The sequence below is a fragment of the Phascolarctos cinereus genome, unplaced genomic scaffold (genome assembly GCF_003287225.1).
Source record: "Phascolarctos cinereus isolate Bilbo 61053 unplaced genomic scaffold, phaCin_HiC Scaffold_726;HRSCAF=1367, whole genome shotgun sequence".
Lineage (NCBI taxonomy): Eukaryota > Metazoa > Chordata > Mammalia > Diprotodontia > Phascolarctidae > Phascolarctos > Phascolarctos cinereus.
Genome location: NW_027556098.1, coordinates 250203997 through 250219964, shown reverse-complemented (window position 1 = coordinate 250219964; position 15968 = coordinate 250203997). Strand labels below are relative to the sequence as shown.

At 39.3% G+C, this 15968-nt stretch overlaps 1 protein-coding gene across 1 annotated transcript in view; it reads left to right on the top strand.

Annotated features, from left to right (window-relative positions):
- MEDAG (mesenteric estrogen dependent adipogenesis) overlaps positions 1-15693 on the top strand; it is a 34462-nt gene extending 18769 nt beyond the window's left edge. The window contains exons 2-5 of the mRNA XM_020997222.2: positions 1649-1758; positions 8384-8496; positions 10248-10533; positions 12331-15693. Coding sequence (XP_020852881.1) covers positions 1649-1758; positions 8384-8496; positions 10248-10533; positions 12331-12464 — 643 coding nt within the window. The 3' untranslated portion in view covers positions 12465-15693. The remainder of the gene's footprint in view (positions 1-1648; positions 1759-8383; positions 8497-10247; positions 10534-12330) is intronic.
- Positions 15694-15968: the final 275 nt, after the last annotated feature.

Genomic DNA, 15968 nt, shown 5'->3' with positions numbered 1-15968 from the left:
AAGCAGAGAACTTGGTATCTGGCTCTAGGACTGTTATGTTCAGCTTTGATCGATTCTCTAAGCAAGTGTCTCTTCTAGTCGTATGTCAAAATGTTGATTCGCAGCAGGACCCTCACGTTGCATAGTGCTCCGTTTGAACAGGAGAACTGAGTGTAACTGTATTCATTGAGCTGGGTGTAATTGTGTCACAAGCCTTCTGTTGGAGGTGAGGGAAAATAAAAAGGGGCTATTACTCAAAATCCCAGAAAAATCACAACCATTTTACTCAACTGTAGATCTAGAGTCGTTGCCACATGTTTTTGTGTTTCTTTAGTCAAGTGTGTGTCACTCTGAAGGATGTAAAAATCTGCATGTGGCCTGAGGCCAGAAGGTCTCCCATCACTGGTAGAGACTGACTCTCTGAATGTCCAGAAAGGAACTAGGAGAGTCAAGTCAGCCCATATAAAGAAGGGCAAAAACTTAGTCCCTACCCTCAAGGTGCTTGCATTCTAATGGGGGAGGGGGAGAGATAACAAGCAAACAATTGTACATGCAAGATTTACAGTGTAAATAGGAGGGAGTCTCAAAAATAAGGCTGGGAGGGGGGGGAAGGGGGGGTGGGGAGGGACTCTACCAAGAAAGGTCTCTTGCTGAAGGTGGGATTTCATCTGTCTTGAATGAAGCCAGGGAAGCTAGGAGGTGGAGGTGGGGAGGGAGAACATTACCCTTTCCATGTGAGGAGGGAGCAATGAAAAGGTGTAGGGAGTTGGAGCTGTTTTTCCGTTGTTCTGGAAGAAGACCATGACGTTGTGAAAGTGATTCCATGACTTGCAAGTGAGTTGGATTACAGTGAGGCAGGACGGTGCAAAGTCACCAGCCTCACTTTCTCCTTCAGAGCTGTCTGGGTCCAGTGGCCAGATACAGATCAGGACAACTGGAGATACTCCTCCCCCCCAAAAAAAAGGTAGGAAGGAGCCAAGTTCTGAAGGGCTTTAAAAGCTAAACAGGGGCTTTTTATATCTGATCCTGGAAGAAACAGTGAGCTGCAGGAGCTTATTGAGTAGGGGGTGACATAGTCAGACCTGAGCCTTACCCTGATCACTTTGGCAGCTGAGTGGAAGTAGAAGTTATGGGGATACAGAAATTTGACCCCAGAATAAGGAAGAATATCCTAAACATTAGAGCTGGCGAGACTGTATGTTGGGGATTCTGTAGAAAGATTCTAATAGTGGGTAGGAGGATCCCAGTGGTGGAAGAGGTGATCTCAGAGGTCGGTCAGTCAGTCATTAAACAAGTATTTCCTGAACCGTTCCTGTGTGCCAACTTTGGGGATATAAAGAAAGACGAAAACAGCAAGGTCCCTTCCAGCTCCAGGATTCCAGGATTCAATGAACTTTTTAAAATCCTTAAGCAATATTTCTGTTTCTTAGACTGTAACACCCCTTATTAGGAATAACAGTAAGTTTTTCCATTTCTGCTTTTTGTTTTCAGGGGTGAAGGAGGCCAAAGGAAAAGTTTCTTTTCCCTAATTAAATTTCTTGTCTTATTTTCAGCAGTTTCAAGTTAGGCTAAGTTACTCACCCTGCCTTTCATTCAATGTCGAATGACAAGAAATGTTTCATTTTAAATCATTTCTACCTTTTCTTTTTCTTTCTTTTTTTTTAAATAGGTACGTGGAACTGACCAGCTATTGTGATTACAAAGACTACCGGGAAACTATATTGAGCAGACCAATGCTGTTCTTTGTTAATGTCCGAACAGAAGGAGACTCCTCAAAAGGTGGGTTGGAGAAATAGACCAGACTATTTATCCCTAACTTGGGTCCTATCATTCTGGGCCACCAGCCACAGTGGAACATGGTTGGTCAGGCAAGAGAACTGCAGATATTGGGGTCTGAAGGGCAGCTAGGTGGCAGAGTAGATAGAGCACCGCCCTGAAGTCAGGAGTACCTGAGTTCAAATCCGGCCTCAGACCAAACACTTGACACTTACTAGCTGTGTGACCCTGGTCAAGTCACTTAACCCCAATTGCCTAAAAACAAAAAACAAAAGATATTGGGGTTTGACACAAGCCTCCCATTGGCACATTTATAGCTTGCAGAGTTGTCCAGAGAGCAAGTAGGGGCCAGGGAGTTAGGATCTATTATGGTCATAAGGAAGGGAAAGGCCTAAGAGGAGACAGAAGGGCCCATTTGAAGATAAAACAATCACGAGCAAAGCACTCCAAAGTGGTCCTAGAAGAGGAGCTGTTTTTTTCTTTCTCTGCCCTCCTCTTTTATCCTATCTTGGACAGCTAGGCAGTGTAGTGGATAAAGTAATGGCCCTGGAGTCAGGAGGACTTGAGTTTAATTTATATCCAGCCTCAAAACACTTACTGGCTGTATGACCCATCCTGTCTGCCTCAGTTTCCTCAACTCTAAAAGAAGCTGGAGAAGGAAATGGCCAACCACTCCAGTATCTTTGCCAAGAAAACATCAGGTGGCGTCATGAAGGGTCAGACATGACTAATTGAAGACCAAAAACCAAAACCTGAGCCTTTGAGCGAAGGGAGAATGGACCCTGCTGCTTAAAGAGAGATTACAGAGAACAACCAGCAGAGAGGTTTTGACAGGTTCTGTGTTCTGGTTTTCAAACTTGTTCTTTAAACAGTCCCACATATTGCCCTTGTTGTGGGCCAAGCTGATGAATTAGTTGACAACCAAATTAATTAGAATTCTAATATAGAAAATCTTTCTGCTTTTTCTTCTTCAGTTGCTGTCCCTCCCAGGGTCTCTTAGTGTAAGTATAACGTAGGATCAAAAATAAATATTTGGAAGGGAATCAAGAGTTTATCTAAGCTGACCCTGTCATTTTATAGATGAGGAAACTGAGGCCCAGAGAGCTTAAGTGTTGTTGTTTGGTCAGTTAGTTGTATTTGCAACCCCATTTGGGGTTTTCTTGGCAGAGATGCTGGAGTGGTTTGCCATTTCCTTCTCCAGCTCATTTTACAGATAGGAAAACTGAGGCAAAGACGGTTAAGTGACTTACCCAGAGTCACACAGCTAGTAAGTGTCTGAGGGTGGATTTGAACTCAGGTCCTCCTGACTCCAGGCCTGGCACTCTATCCATTCCACCTCTATCCACTGTCCGCGTTTAAGTGACTTGCCCCAAATCTCTCATCTAATAAGAAGAGCCAGGATCCAAACTTGGGGCCTGTGACTTCAAACCTAGCACTTTCCATAGCTTCCTTGTTTAAAATTCCAAGGTGGACTGCCTCAAGACCTTATACTTACTTTCAGATCGCCATTTTACTTCTGGTGCAAGGTGGAAAGGGATGATCTATCACTTCTAAATAAAACCCATGAAACATTTATTCTTATTGAGATTCTGGAAACTCTGTCTCCATTTCATAATTCAACACTCTAAAGCTCTCTGCTGGAGAGACATCGGAGGCAGGGAAGAGAGCCCTCTATAAAGAGCAATTTCTGTTAGCAGAGCTTAGTTGCTGAGGCTGTTTGGTTTGATGATGACCAGAAACCCAGAGATTTCTGTCGAGCTGTAATTCACAGATATATCAAGTCCACCCCCTGCCTAACTCTCTCCAGAGGAAACTGAAGGACAAATAAGAAGCCTTTGCTACGTTAGCATCAGCACCGAAAGTACAGGCAGAGATATATAAGACCTGTCAAAAATGCAGAGCTGTGTGAAATCTTGTTAGAGTAGATTTAGAAATCAGGGTATTGAAGGAGCTGGCTGGTCTGTTTTAGGGGTTGCTATAGGAAATTAATGCACTGTGAGAGATCACTTAATGACTGACACATCTTTGTGTCCACCTAGGCAGCTCACCTGAATGAACAAGGCAAAGGAGACAGATGCTACAGTGTGGGAGAGCAAGAGTTCTCAGGCTATTAATCATTCAAACTTATTGGCTATTCATCATTCAGGTTCATTGGAAAACTTGAAGTACTTCAAATGGGCATACCTGGCCCAAGAACTCTGGCCCCAAACAGAAACATCAGCTTCCAGGACCTCTAAGGACAGATAGGCTATATGTATCAGATGATATGGGAAGTATGTTCTTCCTCTTTAAAACATACTCTAAGTTTCATTTCTTAGAAAAAAAAAGTTCTGGTGGTTTGAATTTAGACTTGGAATGAGCATTTTCATTCAAGAAGAGAGGCGTAAGGGCTTGAGGGACGAGCTGATATAGGGGTTTGGGCACTTAGCTAATTCTGTGACTACTTGGGATTTGCTTTATTATCCATTTGAGAGATTAGGAGAGAATTTTTTTCAAGAAACACCAAGGTGATAAAATAAAGACTTTCCTAAATTCCTCATTTTAAAACCTTGATGTCTGAGCAAAATGTAGTAAGCTCCTTGGGGGCAGGGAATTTTTTTTTTTTTTGCACCGTCAGTGCTTAGTACAGTTTCTGGTACATAGTAGATGCTTAATGAATACTTGTTAAATAGAATGGAACAGAATGAGATTCAATCTTTCCTTGATTATGTCGTCTCCTAAGTACAAGAGTCAGCTACAAATTCTTAACTAAGGTCATAGACTTCAGCCTTTGAAACAGTAATTCCTAAACCTCATTTTCTTCTTTTTCTTTTAAATACAAAATGAGAAAAGAGAAAAAAAAATTGACACGTACACAGTAGGACGTAAGAGAGGATTCAGTATAAAAGAATAAATTGCCATTTCAAGAAAACCTATATAATAACTACTATACATTGTTTTTTAAGGCTGCTCAGCTTTCCTTTGATTCCTTGTAGGTTTTCTTTTGTTTTCTGTTGTGCACTTTTTATTTTATTCCCCCCCTTCCTTCTCCCCCTCCCCTCAAAGAATGTTACAATTAAGCCCGGATATTCTTCTATTTTTGGCTATATAGGTTTTAATTTATACAAGAAAATTTTAATTTAAAATAATCAAAATAATCCATTTTACACTTCAACAATGCTGTCAAAGATCTGATGCTAGGGAATCCCTTTCTTTTACATCTTTTCCCCTAATATCTTTGAAGTTCCTGACCTTTTGTTCTTCCAAATGAACTTTGTTATTATTTTTTCTAACTTAATAAGGGAATTTTTTAGTAATTAATTGGGATGGCATTACATAAATAGATTAGCTAGGTAAAATTATCATTTTTTAAAATTATGTTGGCTTTACCTACCCATGCACAATAACCATTACTTCAATTATTAAATCTGACTTCATTTGTATAAAAAGTGTTTTGTATTTCTGTTCATATAGTTCCTGTGTCTGTTTTGGCAGGTATATGCACAGATATTTTATACTCTCTAGTTATTTTAAATGGTCTAAAACAATATTGGATAATAATGTTGACACATAGTGTAGTTTCCCTATTTTTTTCTTTTGATGAAATCTATTTTAGCTTTAGCTTTGTCTGAGGTCATGATTACCAACCCTGCTGTTTTTTACATAATAAAGTCTACTCCTGACCTTTATTTTATCTTTGTGTTTATCTCTCATTTTTATAGCATTTCCTAAAAGCAACATGTTGCTGAATTCAAATTTTTAATCTGCTTTCAGTTTCCATTTTATGGGTAAATTCCTCCCATTGCATTTTAAGCTATAATTGCTTGTTGTATATTTTCTTCCTTCCTCTTTTCCTCACCATCTTTCTCACCCTATTCCTATCCCTCCTCACACCTCTGTTCTACTTCTACCTGATACCTTGCCCTCCTATTCCTTAACTTACCCACCTCAAGAGTCCCTCCCTTATCCTCTCTCCTCACCCTATCCCCTTGCCTTATTTCTTTCTAAGTTTGAAAGACTTTTATATCCATATATGTCCATATATGTATACATATGTATAGACACATATATATCTATATATCTACATCTATATCCATATCTCTCTCTCTCTGTATCTATCTATCTATCTATCTATCTATCTATCTATCTATCTATCTGTCTATCTATCTACGTTGTTGCCTCTGTAACCCATTCCTGATGAGAGTAAGATTCCAGCACTAACTGCTCTCTCCCCTACTAGTTCCTTCTGTATCAATTTTTCCTTTTATGCCTCATTTGTATGAGATAATTGATTCTTTTTATCTGTCCCTATACAGTTTTATTTTTTTAGAATCACCCTGTCATACTCAGCTCAGCCTAAACCTTTCTTTCAAATTGTCCAAATAATAATGACAGTCATAAAAGAACTATTATTTTCATGAATAAGAAGTAGACAATTTGACCTTATTGAGTCCTTTATAATTGGTCTTTAATGTTTACCTTATATTTCTCCTGGATGTTATATGTTGAGTTTTCCCTTATGTTCTACTATTTTGTCACAAATGCTTGAAAATCTTTTAGTTCATTAAATGCCCATTTTTTTTTCATTCAGGCTTATACTTAACTTTGCTGGATAAATTATCTTTGATCATAACCTTTTGCTCTACGAAATATAGTATTCCAAGTCCTTCAGCATAGTACCTGCTAGGTCTTATATAATCCTTATTGTAGCTCCATGATATTTAAATTGTTTTTATCTTGTTGCTTCTGATATTTTCTCCTTAACCTGGGAACTTTGAAACTTGGCTATGATATTCCTATTAGTTTTCCTCCTGTCTTCTCTTTCTGGTGGTAATTGGTGGATTTTTTCTATTTCTGCTTTGCCTTCTTGTTCTAGAACTTCAGGGCAATTTTCCTTGATAATTTCTTGTAATATTGTATCAAGATTCTTTTTTTAATTGTAATTTTCAGGTAGTCTGACTATTCTTGTATTATTTCTCCTCGAACTCTTCTCTGGATCAGTCGTTTTTCTGATAAGATGCTTCATTCTCTTTTTTAATTCTTTTGATTTTGTTTTATTATTTCTTGGTGTCTAGTTTTCAAGGAATTATTTTCTTCCTTAAGTTTCTGATTCTTTATTTCAAGTTGGTTGACTTTCTTGGATTACTCTTATTTTTTCCCCTAATTTTTCCTTGATCTCTCTTATTTGATTTTTAAAGTCTTTTTTAAGTTCTTCCAAGAACTTAATAAATGATAAAGCCCTGTGGAAATATCAGTTATCATAATACAGTCAAGCTCTGAGGACATGATTCTTAATTGGGTGATGCTACTCTCCTGGCTATTCATTGCTCTTTGTTATCAGAATCAGGTGTGTCCTGGAAGGGAAAACTGCATTTTGCTGGAGGAAAGCATACTCCTAAGAATGTGTTTTCTCTGCTTTGACTGTAGCACTGTCCTTAAAACTAAGTCTACTGTACAGTACTAGAATTTCTTTTTGCTTTTCATAGTGGCAGGTGTTACTTTTGTGCTTGGGGCCATTTGGTGTTTTTCATTGAAAAAGGATTTTTTTTTTAATTTTTAGCTCCATCATCTTCCTCTGAATATGAACTTAGATCTTCTCTATCCCCATAGTAGCTATCTGTGGTTGGGTTCTTTCTCCTTTGCTTACTCATCTTTATTTATTTTTGTTTTATTTTATTTTTAGCAGCTAGTAGTGTAATCAAGTTCTAGTCCTGAGGTATGGGGAATGATGCCCCAAGCCTCAGGTCCTTCTTACTGTTATTTTCTGAGGTCTTTCCTGGGGCTCAATCTCTCCACTGCTAGGGCCCCCAGCCATGCTGTCCAACAAATGATCTTGCCCCCTCTACTCCCCTCAGGTGGCTGCAGACTACAGCTGTGTTCTCTGCCCTGGAACCGAAACCAGGGGCTCTGTTCTCCTGCAAGTGCCCAAAGCCAGCAGGGTCCCCGCCCCTCCATTATGGCACTTGTCAAGAGTGTACTAGTTCCTTTTTCTCTGAAGCAGCAGCCCAGCCTGGGTCACATCTGGTCAGCATAACTGTGCTTGGCATCCCTCAACAGTGGAAGGTCCTTGAATCTTTTCCTAGTCAGTCATCTGACCCAGACACTGACTGTGATATGAAAGTTTCGGAGGCTGAGGCTGCCTCCCAACCCCAGCTGCCCCCATGGCTCGTTGTTCATGGATGCTGCAGAGTTAGCCTGGAGGTGTTTGCACTTCACTCAGGCCCAAACCTCTGCCCCTGGAGGTCAGGTTTTTCCTGGGGGTCTTCTCAAGTTGCCTTAGAAGAACAACTGCTTTGTCCTAACTCTTGTGTATTTCTGTAGCTCAACATTCCCTTCGAGGCGATGTTCTCTCTTTTTTTGTGCGTGTAGGAAATCTAGAGAGCTGAAAGTTTTCTGACTTACTCTACCATTTTCCCAGAATCTTCTCCCAAACTTCATTTTATGCCGCCCCAGTCTGTCTCAAATGATGTCGTAGAAATCTAAAGGAATATTAATTTTTAATTAAAATGCATTAATAATCTCATGCAGAGTAGGGTGAGGGCATCATACAACTACAAACCCATTGGAAAGGATGGCTTGGTAGATTATGAAGGAACCTGCTTAGGTAAAAGATGAGAAGTCAACTCTAAACTGTGCTTCCTACTTTTAGAAAAGACATACTCATTTCTCGTGAATACACGACACCCCAAGATCAGAAGACAGATTGAGCATGGGATGGATACAGTCATTTCCTCAGTGATTGGAGAAAGCTACCGACTTCAGGTAAGTTTGGAATTGTCTGAATTCAATGCTACTAAGAATTAGAGACAGCAGGCCTGGAGTCAGGAGGACCTGAATTCAAATCTGGCTTTGGACACTTACTAGCTGTGTGACCATGGGCAAGTCACTTAACCCTGTTTGCCTCAGTTTCCTCATCTGTAAAAAATGAGCTGGAGAAGGAAACGACAAACCATTCTAGTATCTTTGCCCAGAAAATCCCAAATGGAGTCATGAAAAAGAGTTGACATGACTAATTAACAAAACAACAAGAATTAGAAAGGGAGAGAATGCAGTTTGTAGAAATAGCAAAGGGCTGGTTATCAGGAGGCCTGATAAGTCCTAGGGCCTTAACTTATTATGTGGTCTTGGCTAAGTCATTAATTTTTCATTATCTTTATTTTGTCACCTAAGATTGGAGGTGATAATTCCTTTCTACCCAACAGAAATCATATGAGCTTAAATGAGATGTGGACATCTTGAGCAGTTAATACTTCTTTGAAGAAAAGTGGTATGAATTTTTTTTTAAAACAGGTTTTTAAAAGGCTGAACAGAAGCAAGATGGGATATTAACATCTGCCACTATGAAAAACAAAAAGAAACTCTAGTACTGTAGAGTAGACTTAGTTTTTTAAGGACAGTGCTACAGTCAAAGCAGGGAAAACACACCCTTAGGGGTATGCTTTCCTCCTACAAAATGCAGTTTTCCCTTCCAGAACACACCTGATTCTGATAACAAAGAGCAATGAATAGCCAGGAGAGTAGCATCACCCAATTAAGAATCATGTTCTCGGAGCTTGACTGTATTTCCACAGGGCTTTATAATTTACTAAGTGCTTTCTACAACTGATCTCATTTAATTCTCACAATACCACCCCTGTGAGGTAGGTGGGATAGGTGGTGTTATTATAATAATTTTACAGATGTGGAAATGGAGACTCAGAAAAGGCTATGTGATTTGTCTAAGGTCACACAGCAAAGGAGTGGGAGAGAGGGACTTTAATAAAATTGGTAGTTAACATTTGCAATGGGCTTTACACAAGTTAACTTCTCTGGTCCTCACGACAACCCTTTGAGGTGGTTGCTATTGTTCTCCCCATTTTAGAGAGGAGGAAACTGAGGTCCACAGAGGTTGAAGGACTCGCCTGTTTTTAAATTTTCTATTAGGTGGAAAGGAATTATCACCCTCAGTCTTATGTTGGCAAAACTGAGGCACAGAAAAATTCAGATTTGAACTTAGGATTTTCTGACTTGGAATCTAGCTCAGTACGCTGTAATACTGAAGAAGCTACATTTGAACCCCTGGTTTTCTGATTACAGATCTGGTGCTCTTTTCTCTACACCATAGACCTTAATATGAATTCATTTAGGGATTAATAATTGTAATAATAAAAATGGCACACAATACAAAGGCTAAATAAACTGGTATTAAGTCATAACATGATAGATGGCTCAACTACATGGGTCTAATCCTCTAGTCTCCTAACACCTAAATGCTATGGTAGTATGGTCTAGTAGAGAGGGTTTTTTGCTTAATGCAAACATCCCCAGACTGTAGGCTTCCAAATTCTTAAGAAATGCATCAACAGGGATACACACACAGACTGACATTTTAAACACCCCAAATTATGGGAAAATAGAGATAATGTATTTGCATGTGATGTGTTTTGCTGGTTTTTAAAAAAATATCTTTACGCATCAATGTTTAGGTGGGTATACATGGAAGTTAAAGAAATATTATTCTCTCTTTTTTATAGTTTAATTTTCAAGAAGTGGTCAAGAAGTTTTTTCCTCCAGGAAATGAAGTGGTTAACGGCAAAGACTTGAATTTTGTGTATGAATTCAAAGCCGATGCCTTGTTTGATTTCTTCTACTGGTTTGGCCTCAGCAATACCACCGTTAACATTAATGGAAAAATCCTGAATTTGTCTAGTACTAGCCCAGAAAAGAAGGAGACGATAAAGTTATTTCTGGAAAAAATGACTGAACCTCTCATCAGAAGAAGCAGTTTCTCAGATAGGAAATTCAGTGTTACTTCCAGAGGTATGTTAGTCATTCTAAGACCAAGTTTTATTTTTTACCTTTTGGAATTTTAAAAATTACATAAAGATGAAACCATTGTTATGGGTAATGGGAACCCGTTCACTGGGAAAAAAAAAAAGCAGTGCTTATTAGCTGAAGGGAAAAGCATGAAACAGAAAACAAGAAGTAAGAAACGTTTACTTTCTAAAATGGAAGTGTACTGTCTTTCCTTTTCTCTTTGTAAAATATTTTTGATTCCCTTTGCCTTGTTGGTCACAGTAGTATTTTTCCTTTCCTAGTTAGGAGAGGTAGGGCTCTTGTGGATCTTAACAGATCCTTCCTTTTTTCCCTGAAAGTGTATTGTGAGCAAACACGCAGGATAAAACAGGAGGGGCTGGCTGGCTAATGGAGTGTCTTCAAGGCCACTCCAAAATGGATCAATTCTGGAAGAGCTGTTCCAGTCTACCATGACCTAACAGCTATCATTTATGGATGCTATAACTATAATTGAGAAGGTTGAGAGGAAGAGAGCAAGCCTTACAGTCAGGAGGAAATAGGTTCTAAATCTTCCTTGACTCTAGGCAACTATCTTGGACTAAAAAGGAGGAGAAGGAAGGCATTTATAGAGTGCCTACTATGTGCTAAGCGCTACAAATATTATCTCATTTGATCCTCACAACAACCTGGGAAGTAGGGGCTATTATGATTCTGTTTTTTAGAAAGAAGAAACTGAGGCAGACAGAGGAAAAGTAATAATTTGTTCAGTCATTTTCAATTTTTTGTGACCCCATTTAGTGTTTTATTGTTAGAAATACTGGAGCAGTTTGCCATTTCCTTCTCCAGTTCATTCTACAGATGAGGCAACTGAGGCAAACAGAGTTAAGTGACTTGCCCAGGGTCACACAGCTAGTGTCTGAGGCTGGATTGGAACTCATAAGGATGAAGCTTTGCGATTCCAAGCCTAGTGCTTTATCCAGCGTGCCACCTAGCTGCCCATAATAACAACAATAACAATAATAATAGTTAACATTTATATACTGTTTGCTATGGGTCAGGCACTGTGCTAAACCCTTTATAATTATCTCATTTGATCCTCACAACAACCCTGGGAGCTAGGTGCTGTTATGATCTCCATTTTACAGAAGAGGAAACTGAGGTTAAGTGACTTGGCCAGGGTCACACAGCTAGCAAGAGTCCAAGGCTGGATTTGAACTCTGGTCTTCCTGACTCCAAGTCCAGTACTCCATCCATTGTGCCATTTAGCTGCCTCAGTGTACTGTAAGTGATCAGCATTGGTAGAAGGAGTTTGCTCACTGGACGTTTCTTATACCAATGAATCAGTTCTAGTCCCTCACCACAAAGTCACTAAGAAGCAATTTGCTGCTTAAGCAGGTGCACAAAGTCTTAAGGTCCCTCACCCAGTTTGAGGACTGTATGAAATCAGGTGAAAATTGTTCAGTAAGCGCCTTTGGGAATAAGTTTATTGCTCTCGGCTACAGCTCTGAATGGTGCTCCCAGTCCCAGATACCCTTCTCAAAAAAGGCAAAACCTGGTGACAGAGTGCGTCTAACCCATTCGTTACAAATCCATCTCCACCACAGAAAAAATTATCACAAGGATGTGCTCTCTTGACCAGACACGTTGTCTTTGTACACAAAGGAGAGAACATTTTTTAAAATTTATCTCCTGGGTTTTTCAATAAGCCTGGGTCCCTCTATTGTTGCTTCAAATTACTGTCACATGGGAGGTTTTGTAAGACGTGTTTCTGTGTCCTCAGTGTCTGTACAATAAAACCATGCTTCCCTTGCTATTTTTCAGGCTCAATAGATGATGTTTTTACCTGCAATCTGTCAGCTAGATCATCTTTGACGGATACTCTTCTAGCAGAATTTCCAATTTCAGCAGTCCTGGAATCTGAAGAGAGACCCAACAAATTTATCCGATTTGTGTAAAATTGTCAGAGTTTGTTTTCAAACTGAAAAGCTTGTGCCTAGACTTTGGGGTCACAGGCAGAAGTGGTGGTAAGAGAGGACCTTCCCCCACTTTTTATCCTCTTTTCTTTCCTTAAGAGAGAGGTCAGTCCCTTTCCATCCACCTGCATTAGACCCCCACAGAGGGGCTTTTTTTAAAAAAAATTTCTACAAGATGTGATGACCCAGCAGTTTGGACAGCTAACTCATTTTGGGGACATGCTCACTAGAGCTGAAGGTATTCTCCTTTAGGCCTGTGGGGGAAGCTGTCCTTTTGGCAACCACAACCTGCTTTTCTGCCTTGTGACTGGACAACCTGGAACACTTTCTAACTTGTTTTCTGGAAATCATCAGAGCTAGGGGCATTCCGCCATGCCAGACAAAAAGAGCATTGGTTTGCCTGGTGACTGGGAACATTCCTACCTTAATCCACACCTAGCAGGCTTACGGTAACCACTATAGTGATTGGTGCTCTGGTCTTATAAACCCAGGAGTGGGATAAATTCTTTAGCACCAAGAAATGAGAATTTGTCTTCCATGTTGCTCATGTAAATATCCAAGCTGATACTCTTCTGGAGGGTTAGTTAGTTTGATGGAGAAGGTAACTGTACCCCTGTCTGGAATGTGAACTCCTCAGACCTTCCCAGGTTCAAAGTGACTTTGGTAGTCCAGGAGGTACTATAGTAAAGGGAGGGGAATGTTGAGTTTGGAGATAGAAGACCTGGGTTCAAGTCATAGCTCTGCTTCTTATTGTTTGTGTTGTGACTTTCTCTGGACCTCACTTTCCTCATCTATAAAGGGAGGAGGTTGGATTAGGTAGCTTCTGAGAACCTTCCAGCTTGAAATGCATGATCTTAAAATCCTATGAACTGGGTGATATCCAATACAGAGCTGTGAAGGTAATGAATACTTTAATTTCCTCCTTCATTCACAACAGTGCATGATTGTTATTTTCGTACTTTGAAAGAGCTTGTAGCACTCTAAATATTAGAAACTAAAATGGAAGAAGAGTCATCTTTACCACAATGCTTTTTAACAGCAAAAACAAACAAAAAAACCCAAACCAAACAAAAAAAAATTGCACTTTCTAGCTACGTTGAGATTTTCAAGGGTTAAGATCAGTCCAATCCAATAAACATTTATTAAGCACCTACTATGTGCCAGGTACTGTGCAAAGCACTAGGGATATAATTAATAAAAAGAAAGAGTCCTTGCCCTCAGGGAAGTTACAATCGAAAGTGGGAGACAATAGACAAAGGGAGGCAGGAATGGGGGGTGGGGAGGGCAGGAGACAACAGGGGGTACTTGGTACCATAGAATTAAAACCAGGCAGGGCCACAGATGCAAAATGTAGTGATCTGACTTTCTGCCCTTTATAAAGGAAGACATTAGGAGGACTTTGGTACTCTGCCCTCTAGTCAGAGGGGAGAGAAGGATGAGAGAAGTAGTGTTCATCAAGGCTTGAGTTAGCAGCACGGTGGTGAGATTAGAAGGGATGAGTGTTTTGGGAGGGACTTGAAGCCAGGCAGAGCAGAGGATGCAACTATCTTAAAGATTAAAAAAAACCAGTTAACAACTGCATAGATAAATATTGTTATAGAAGCTCCTCATGAAAAACACTTGTGTTAAGGTTATAATTATGTTTTAAAATTTTTCTATAATCCATTGGCTTTTTTTTGCCAAGTTGGACACTCTGGATAACATTACTGATAGGATTTTTTTGTTGTTGGTACTTTAAATGCACTCATCTGAGTGCAATTAAATGATTTTTCTTAGCACTTAATATGATAACCATTAAATTGATTGCCCTCCTTCCCACTGGATTGATTATTTAGCAAATATCTACTGAGTGCCTGTTATGGGCAAGGCAGTGTGGTGGTAGTGACTAGCTTACTTACCCCTTCAGTGACTTGATGAAGCTCCATGTGTTTCTTTGTGATTCTTGAACAGTTGGGGACCTTTTTGACTTGATGGGAAATTAAACAACCAGGACAAACATTTTTCGGAATGGGATTAGCAGGTAGAAGCAAAACAAGACTTGAAACTCCATGATGATGGGTCTTTAGGGGAAACTGAAAGAAAATGGTATATAATAACCAAAGGGGATAATTGCTCTTCACAGAATTCTAATGGAATTGTGCTTTCATTTGTTTGCTGAAGTTTGAAGTCTTTAGTACTTGAGAAGAAAGCAGAAGTTTCAATTTAATTCAACAAGCATTTATTAAGAACATACAAAAAAGAACATACTATGCGCGGGGCACTGTTTTAGGCACGGGGGCTACAAAGGCAAAAATGAAACAATTCCTGCCCTCGAGGAGCTCATATTCTACTGTATGGAGCAAAACATAATCTAAAAGTGATGTATTCATTATTTTCATGTGCAGTTATCCAATTATTATAATGATGAAAGCTACCTTCAATAAAAGATCACCTTTGAAAAATTTAAAGAAAAACAGAAAAAAAAATGAAGATCATAGATTTAAAGATACGAAGATCTTTATGTCCAACCCCCTTTATTTTACAGGGCGAGGGGAAAAGCTAGGCACTTTAAAAATATTATCTTATTTTATTCTCACAAAAACCCTGTGAAATAAGTACTATTATTATACTACTATTATAAGTATTATAGTGTAAGTACTATAATTATCCTTATTTACAGTTGAGCCTGGGCCTGGAGTTTTCCCTGAGTTCAAATCTAGTCTCAGACACTTACTGGCTGTGTGATCCTGGGCAAGTCACTTCACCCTGCTTGCCTCAGTTTACTCCTCTGTAAAATGAGCTGGAGAAGGAAATGGCATACCATTCCAGTACCTTTGCCAAGAAAACCCTGGATGGGGTCACAAAGAAGAATCACACATGACTGAAATGATTGCATAACAACAACAGAACAACAAGAAGTCAACAGTGACCTTAGTAATATCGAAGTAACCTAAGAATTTAGTCTCAAAAATCTGTAATACACGGGACCTAGCACAGTGTATCATCGACCTTGTGGAATATATTCTAATCACCTTTGCCGAGGTCATTAGATGTTACAGCAATAGGCTGACAAGGGAGTTTGGATGGCCCACTTTTTCTCTGTTTCTATACCAACCATACAGTAATTGACTGTTACTGAATTCAGTGACCAATTGTTCATTTTTGAATGTATATTGTATCTTGTGTACTACTTATGATTAAAAATGAAATAAAAATTCACATTTCTTTTTCACTTGATTCAGAACTAACCTTGGTACCCAAACAATGGGAACACCTTTTAAAGCAAAACTCAAATATTTTCCTTTTCTTGTTCTCCTAGAGATAAAGAAAGCTCTTGAACACTTATTGAAAGTCAGATGAAAAGGAAACGACTGAAAAGCTCCAAAATGTTCTATTTTAAAACTGCATGAAGACTTTTGGGGACACACTGTATAACTGATAGCTACTAACAGGTGGCAGATCCTGGGTTTTCTGATGCTCTTAGTTCATTGCTTTTACAGGTACCAT